Here is an 8,937-nt window from a genome sequence, read left to right on the forward strand (position 1 = left end):
GATACCATGTCTCAGTTAAGCATGAATAGCCCCCTCAGACACATTATACTGACTTCAAGCCGACCTGTTCGTGTTGTACCCATTCATGCCGAGCGCCAGGCATATGTAGCAGTAAGTACCACATATAACGTCTTTTGGTATGACACGGCCGGGGATAGAACCCGCGACTTTCGGGTCTCTCTGGGCAGGGGTTCTACCCACTACACCACGGAGGGTGCGCAAGCTGCAAAACACTATAGGTAATGTCTTCCTGTAAATTGTTCGCAATGCCAGATACCGAATGGACAACAAAACAGATAGGTTCAAACCCTGTGAACAAAGGTGTACTTCATGATCCATCAATGGCAGAAATTGTAGTTAACTGGAAAATCCATATGACACCGAACAGTGTTCCTTATTTAGCTCGAAGACTTCCCGGGGCAACAATTAATTCCCCATGACAATATCTGTGTCACCTGAAGGTCACCCTAAAACAAACTATCAAGGTCGTCCATCGAAACAGAATTATTTGAACATTAAGCAGCTGTGAAAAAGACTTTTGATGACAACTTTGAAACGGACTCGATATTCCACACTACTATTTTTCCAAACCGGAACTTCTTGTGGATGGATGAACCAAGAATGTGGTGATATGAATTCCTTCATTCTTTATTCAAACGAAGGCGCAGGGGCATTGAATTGTAAAGGCTTTCAGTGCAATATAACAACATTTTCTTTCTCACATGTGGTTTCATCTTATAAATTGATGCTTGTGTCTATGAAACATTTGTTTCCTTACAGTCACCCTATAAACTAAGAAGCTTCCGAGGTAGAATGTGCCTTCAGCAACCCATGCTTGTCATAAAAGGCGAGTATGCTTGTCGTAAGAGGCGACTAAAGGGAACGGGTGGTCTCTCGCTGACTTGGTTGACACAGGTCATCTGTTCCCAATTGTGCAAAACGATGCTCATGCTGTTGATCACTGGATTGTCTGGTCAAGACGCGAATATTTACAGACCGCCGCCATATAGCTGGAATACTGCTGAGTCACCTCACTCGCTTGCTCAATCCAAAATCAGACAACAATATGCTGCTTGTAACATTGGCTTACACTCATGGGAGGGCTACTCACCACTCACTGTCATTATGAAGCGTTGTCATTTCTTTCATCAACACTTCAAATTAGAATTAGAGGGGGACAACCAGCAGATAGTGGTTATGAGAATAAAACGTATGACGGGACAACGCAGGTTCAATGCTTCTTCATAAAATGTTGTGCTTGTTGTTACCTGGCTCAGCATTAAGAGAATGGTTTTAGTTTTACGCCGCGCTCAGTAATATTCCAGCTATGAGGCGTCGGTCTGTAAATACCCAATCAACATCATGAGCATCGATCTATATATAGCTAGGCAAATGAGATACGATGACGTGTGACAACACATCCCACCTAATCCCGTTAGTGGCTCTTACGACAAGCATGGATTACTGAAGATCAATTCTGATATGGATCTTCAAGGGTTCCCCGGCAATAAGGGATGAATGCACTCACTGTTAGATTTGAGTCGGCATACTGTGCCTATTTGGGGTAACTGGCTAACAAGTATTACAACACATAAACTGGAATTTGCCTATCCACAAAGGCCAGGTGCATGTATCAACAATGATCTTGAACCTGACGTTATTCCTAGCTTGAACATGGCGTTATACCCAATGTACACGGAAAAAACCCGCCAGAAACCATTACCTTAAGACACACATAAATGGCATCAGTTAAAAGTGTGGTACCAACACGCAAACGCACCAAAGGACTATTTCATTATGTACAAGGTGTGGCGATGCACAGTGTAAATGCAATGAGACAAGAATCTGTCCATTATACTCATTGATTGAAAATAAGCGTTCATGTCTGAAACAAAAATAGAGTGAGTGCGTTTAGCTTTAGTTTTTAGAAATATTCCAGTAAATATCAAGCCAGGTGACACCAGAAATTTGCTTCAAACATTGTTTCCACGCGGGGAAATGAACACAGGTCCTCAGTGTGACGAGCAAACGCTTTAACCATCAGGCTACCCCACCATTCCAGCAAAATCAGAATTAAAAATTAGTTTAGAAGTTAAAATACGTGCACGAATAAAAACATAAAACAAGGACAAGAATACAAAATATGAACAAACAGGCACAAAAATAAACACGGTGATAAAAACATACCTACCTGCCAGTATAAGATATGTCCCAACAATTTGGTCCTCCCAAGGTTCCAAACCAGAGCAATATTTATGACGAGTCCAGTTGACAGGTAAAGAATTGTTTTCCAGGAGTGGTTTACCGCAGATTGGTTCTTCCATTTCAGTAGACCCCCAACACTAATTTCCTGAGACTGGCGCTGCACTCTTTAATATGCAAAGAGAGGAGGTCAATTGGTACCACGTGACTTCCGGTATCCTCGAAAGTGCTCTCTATCGGCGGTTAATCTGGAAATACAGATCGACGATGAAATCATTTGTTTTGATTTGCCTGTTTGATCGTGCCAAGGAGTCATGCCAGATGCAATTATATCATGTTCCTTTGTATTCAAATGATTATAGTATTTTATGATACATTACGAGATGCGTGGAATATTGGTATTTGTATTAATTACGCTTATCTTCAGAGATTTCTAAGATTTCAAATTTGATCAAATGTATGTATGTAAACAGAATGGATTGTTTCTCTGCGTTCATGAATTACTAAATGAATAGACCGTCAGCCTTGGATCAGTGGACGGCAATAGGAAAGGCGGAAGCAGATAATGGTAATGATTATCGATGCCACTCTGGCACCCTCATGGTTTATCCTGGTTAGGATAATTAGTTTATATGATCTGTGGCGACATGTTTAATCATCTGAAAAAGATCAATCTTTTGTTGTCAGTGTGTTTAAGCGTGTGTGTCTCTCTACAAACGAATGATTTTTTTAGCAATCAGTCAACATTGTTTTAGCATTCATCAGATAATTAAATAAGATAATAAAAGCAATACCTCAACATTGCTTTAGGGCATCAAGTACATAACATGACAGTGAGTGTTTAATTATTCATTTATCTCGTATTAATGTTTATGTGAACGGGAAATATCTTAATCACGTGTGATGCCTTTTAAAGAAATACCCAGATTTAACGTGTTAGTTTAACTGATATGAGTGAGTGAGTGAGTTTAGTTTTACGCCGCGCTATATGGCGGCGTTTAACTGATGTAGTTACGGATACTGACATGTTCCATGTGTTCGCTTAAAGGGACTGTAGGGTAGCCCAGTGGTTAAAGCGTTGAAGCCGATGACACGGGTTCGATTGCCTACATGGGTACAACTAATGTATGAAGACATTTCTGGTGTCCCACGCCGTGATTATTTTTGTATACTGAATAAAGAGTCGTAAAACCACACTCACTCAAACACTCAAAACGCAACCACAGTGGCCATTGTAGTTTGTGAAGTTGTAACTGGATGACAGCAGCTATGGTAGAGTGAGTGAGTGTTACGACGCATGTAGAAATATTCCAGCAATATCACGGCAGGGCATACCATGGTACAACGAACAAAGGGTCTCAGTGTATAAAATTGTCTGCGTACATGTACGGCGGTGGTGTGAATAACGTAGGACGTGTCACTGGCACAAGCTGCAGCAAACGTTTGCTGAACCACGCCAGTGGCAGTCCGGCAATGACACAGCATGTTATGGGGGTTATGTAAGTAAGAAAGTAATAAAGTTAGTGATAATTGATCCACTCAGCAACATCGCCGGTCAAGCTTCCCACATATTTCTTATACACCTGGGAATGAAGTAACTAACGTTTAAATTGCTCATTAAAGACGTGGTTTAGAACAACTGTCCGTTTTCAAATCCATTGCATGAATCGCTGAAACACACATTCCGTCCGTGATCGTGAAAATGGAAATGCACGTGCATTGCTCGAGGTCTAATGCATTTACGACAAGGGCTTCAATGGCACCGAAGCGATTGGAAACAATACCACTACCGATCTGACAGGAACGGGAACGTGCTCCGGGACTGCTCTATACGGGGACTTCACAGACAGTCGTTGCCAGGAGTTTAAATGTCAGTAAAAAATACATAAGCCGTCTAATCAGTAGACATCAACAAACAGGAAGTGCTGCAGACCGACCTCAACCAGAGATCGCTTTAGGACGGTAACAGCAACAGCAGTGAACACAATTGGCAGACAAGGGAGACGAAGTCATGCCATTACAATCAGACGGCGTCTGAGACGCCCCTGCTGTTGTCCCACATTGCAGCGACGACAAAGTCAGGCCCGCCGTCGGTTTCCGCAGCAGCATGGACGTCGACCAAAGCTTTTCATCAGTAGATTTCTGTTCGGACGTGTGGAGGTACTGTGTTTCAGAGAACGAATTTATAGGCGACATCGTGAACACATGTGTCATATAGAGAGATAGATTCGGCGGTTACAGTGTGGTGGCTTGGGGATCAATGTTTTAGAAACCATCTTCACAATCTCACAACACAGATCTATATGGATAAACTTCTAAGGCCTGAAAAGTCTTCCTTTGCTGCACCGGCACCAACAACGTCAACGTTAAGTTGATCAGCATGACTGCAGCATGACAACACACGCCCTATGCCGCACGAGTGACAGAAGCCCTCCTTCAGCAAATGGAGTGTGATGCCCGCTTATTCACCAGACCTAACCCATCGAACACAAGCAGGACGAAGTTGGGAGGCGAGTCTACAAACGTCAGCCACCGCCAGCCAACGTTGCAGATTTGACATTGACCTTGAAATGAGAATATTCCTGTGACCTTAATTACTCCTGTTAGTCGCTTCGGTGACTCTATGCCCCAACATGCACATGTCTGTGCCACAGCTGTTCCGAGGCCACACGAGATACTAACTGATAACGGTAAAGGGGGTGCCTCAGTTTGGAAGACGCTGTGCAAGTCTTGTCGACAACATTCCATTTTTTCTTCAACAGATTGAGTATATATTCCATGTGCTTTTCGATAATAATAACTGATTTCATGTCTTGTATTATTTTTTTTTCTCATATCAAACTCGGCTATGAGTTTTCAAAGTTTCATATCCCCTTTCATTACAAGTAATGTTCCTCTTAAGTAGCTTACGATATTGATTATTTGCAAAGATCCTTTCCATCGTTTGGCAACGCAATGAAGATTGTAAAAAAATCATTTGAAAATATATCAGATTGTAATGAGGGTGTATTAAGGATTATACGCACTCATACCCAGGTTCCAAGGACCACACGATGGAACGTACAATGAATGACATTTGATTTTAATTCGAATGGAATTAAACCAAGCTTTAGTACCCATAGCCACAGACGATAAATTAAAGAAAATAGGTACCGACAATAAAAACAATAAGAATGATGATGACAAAACTAATGCTGGAATTCATGAAATGGACCTGATAGGGGATCTTATATGGATAAATTGAAGATTGTATTCTCAGGAACAAGATCCCATCATTTAGTCGTCAGGGGAGATTGCCTTACATCAGATATGTTGGGTGGCCCTTGGCGATATTGCAGCTATATGGGTTTAGTATGTAAATAATAGAGCCTGAACCAGACAATCAAGTGATCAACAGCATGAGCATCCATCTATGCATACGGCGACATGCGCCTAGCAAGTGAGCGAACCTCACGACATGAACATCGATCTGTGCACTTAAGAGACGGTAACATGTATTAACAAACACGCCTCTTACAGGCTGAAGATGTCTGACATACACCAGGAGAGATTAAACGACCTCTTGAAGTTTGAAACCAATCTCATGATTTAACTCTAAAGTAAGCATATATCAGTACCTGTATACGCTGGTCTTGTTTTGTTTGTTGACGCCACAGTAAGCAATATCCCAGCTATACGTTCTTTAAGTAATCCAGTGACTGATATCATAAGCATCACAATTGTATACACATTATTGCAACGATCTGTAACTACATTCAAAACGAAACCAGATGTAGTCGTAGATCTCTTCAAGAGGTTTATGTCCGATATACACACAGTATATTGTACCAGAGGGCAGGATATACCAGTTAATAATAGTAGAATCTGAGACTAGAGTGAGTGACTGACTTTAGCTTGCGCCAAAATATTCCAGGGGTTTGTCAATGATCGAGTTAAAACCAGACAATCCAATGATCAACTCAGAGACAAGAACTTCTCAAATGTATTAGTATGGTCGCGCCGTAGTGCATACTAGTAATCTTTGCGTGTTATTGGTTAAATTAATGCTATTTCATAAATAATTTTTATGGATTATGCTATCGGCTGATAATCATCATTGTCATTAATTCTATCCTGCATATTAGATATCAATAATACATAAACATCTACATTTGGTTCACAGACATGCCCAGGGTTTTTAATTTATCTTGATGCAATCTGGGGTAGTCTGGTGGTTAAAGCGTTGGCTTGTCACGCCGAAAACCAGGGTTCAATTCCCTATATGCTTAGTGTTTCAAGCTCAATTCTGGCCCCGGGTTGAGAAAACGCGGGAAAATGCATTTACCAGAATGAGGTTTGGGCTATTGTATTTTAAATATGCAGTTAGAAATTCAGCTGTTTAAAATTTTAAAGTCAGTATAGTTTGAAATTTGCTTCGAGGTATTGGGGCCCTGGGGTGTCCGCCGTGAAATTGCTGGAATTCTGCTAAAAAAACGGTGTAAAACGTTAACTCACTCAATCACTCGATATAACCAGCTCCAGGGTTACAGTTCACATAAATATCAAGACCGAATAGTCTTGAGTATCCGGCTTTAGAGGCACATTATCATAATTATAACAATAGATAACTGATAGCATCAGGTGTTTGCGAAAAGATTACACATGCCTCAGTTAAAGTCGCAGTTTTCTTTCTGACGCCACACAGCAGGAGACTGGTTTTAACATTGAATGCAAAATACCTGATTGACAACCAAATTTGATCTGATTAGGGAACTGACGCTTAATATCCATTAAATTATGTAATTGCATCCATAGAATTTGATACTAACTACATTTGAAAGTTAAATTAAGGGAATCGTTGTTTTCTTGCAGAATACCGTTTAAACATGATTGACATAAAACGGATGTGACAGTGTCCTCAACGCCGCAAGCGCCATGTGCTTGTCCGTGCGTTCACTATGAAAAACTACCATATGCGACACAGCTGCTGTCGTGAATGTTGCCGAGGGTGGCACGACTCCGACGGATTGGGATTTGGTGTCAACACCAATTTTCAGTTATCCATTAATACTATTTGATATTTTAAAGTTTACGCCCAAGGGAATGTGTTTTGGGGATATTCGAGACTGGGTGTCATTGATGTTAAAATAGACTTTCAGCAACCCACACTTGTAAGCGGCGACTTACAGGGCCGGATGGTCAGGCTCGTTGACTTGGTTGATACATGTCATCGGCTCCCAAGTGCGTAGTTCAGTACTGATGATTTTGATCACTGGATTGTCTGGTATAACGACGGAACGGTACGACCCGTAAAACTCTACGATACAACCGTGCAAAGGCCTGAACGCGCCGTGAACGAATTATTACGGGTTTGTAACGGAATGTATTGTTGATGGGCATATATTGTCTCCATGAAGACGTGATGAACTGTGAAAGTGACGAGTAGCGTTTTCATTGGGATGGTTTTTGGTTGGTTTGGGTTTTTTGTCTTAATTTAATAAAACCTGGCATGTCTAAAACTGAAGAAATAAAATCATCAAATCAGGAACAAGTCCTTGTGGCTGAATGTCTGCTGAAACGTAGACAGTTGTTGTGATATGTAAGATCTATACACGATACAATCATATGTATTCTAAACAAGCCCCCAAATCACTCACACACACACAGAGGCACGCACGCACGAATACACGCACGCACACACACCACAGCCATCACCCGCCCACACCCATAAGTATATCTCCCCCACACAAATTACGTCACACACTCGACAGAATAATTTCATCAACATATTTGTATTGAAACTGATGTTCAAATGAGTTTTCCGATTGATAAATACATTAACATACACAGGCAATACAAGGTTTTGCTCAATATCATGTACCAACTGACACTAGAGTGTCACTTACATATTAGTGTTGCATAAAATTACATATCAGAGAAATACCCTGAAACTTGCCATTTCGTGTTATTAGTCATAGTTCAAGGGGGCGGTATGTAAGCCTTGAGGGTAAAGCGTCCGCTCGTGTCACCGAAGACACAAGTTCGATTCCCCACAAGAATACAACGCGTGAAGCCCATTTCTGGATTTCCCACCATGATATTACTGGAATATTGCTAAAAGCGGCGTAAAACCAAACTAACTCACTTCATAGTTCAATGCCTTCAGTTAAATATGTATTTCCATAAGTAATATTTTAGCGTCAAATCTATTATTACTTATCATGTCTATGAACTCATACAGTGGACAAGTCAATATTAATGTGAAACATTTTCATTATTGGATGTACGTTAACAAAATGCTGAGACATCTAAAGATGTGTCATACCTATAGCCTTTAAAGCCTCTGCATCCGAACATGTTGCCGGTGACAATTTGTCCCATGAGTGCTGGTATGTCACTGGTGACAACATATGCCAGGTGACAGTCCTTGCCCTAATACGCATTTGCCACTTCACAGCCTTTTACAGAATAACGACTATTGCCTTGGCGCCTTTAATCAACTGAATTTCACAATATCTGCACTATTTTAGCTGTTGTTCCTCGTCGGTAAGACAATCTCAGTGTTATTGTAACTGATCTTCTGACCACATTCTGTATATAAGATGTTTACGCCGACAATGCCGGTGTTAATTTAAAGTGAGTATTCCGTTGTGATTAGAAAAAGCTCCTTTTGAAATAAATGTAGCTGTAATTGCTTTTCCCGACTGAATCTCAAGGCAGTAGGCAATATAGGAACATACTTCCTTGTGATTTATT

The 8,937-nt window shown here is 41.0% G+C and overlaps 1 protein-coding gene across 1 annotated transcript in view; it reads right to left on the minus strand.

Moving 5' to 3' along the window:
* Positions 1–4,398, minus strand: part of LOC137276726 (opsin-5-like) — a 44,633-nt gene extending 40,235 nt beyond the window's left edge. Inside the window, exon 1 of the mRNA XM_067808361.1 lies at positions 4,263–4,398. Within this exon, the coding sequence (XP_067664462.1) occupies positions 4,263–4,398 (136 nt within the window). The remainder of the gene's footprint in view (positions 1–4,262) is intronic.
* Between the last annotated feature and the right edge of the window lie 4,539 nt (positions 4,399–8,937).

Source organism: Haliotis asinina, chromosome 1 (assembly GCF_037392515.1).
Source record: "Haliotis asinina isolate JCU_RB_2024 chromosome 1, JCU_Hal_asi_v2, whole genome shotgun sequence".
Classification (NCBI taxonomy): Eukaryota; Metazoa; Mollusca; class Gastropoda; order Lepetellida; family Haliotidae; genus Haliotis; species Haliotis asinina.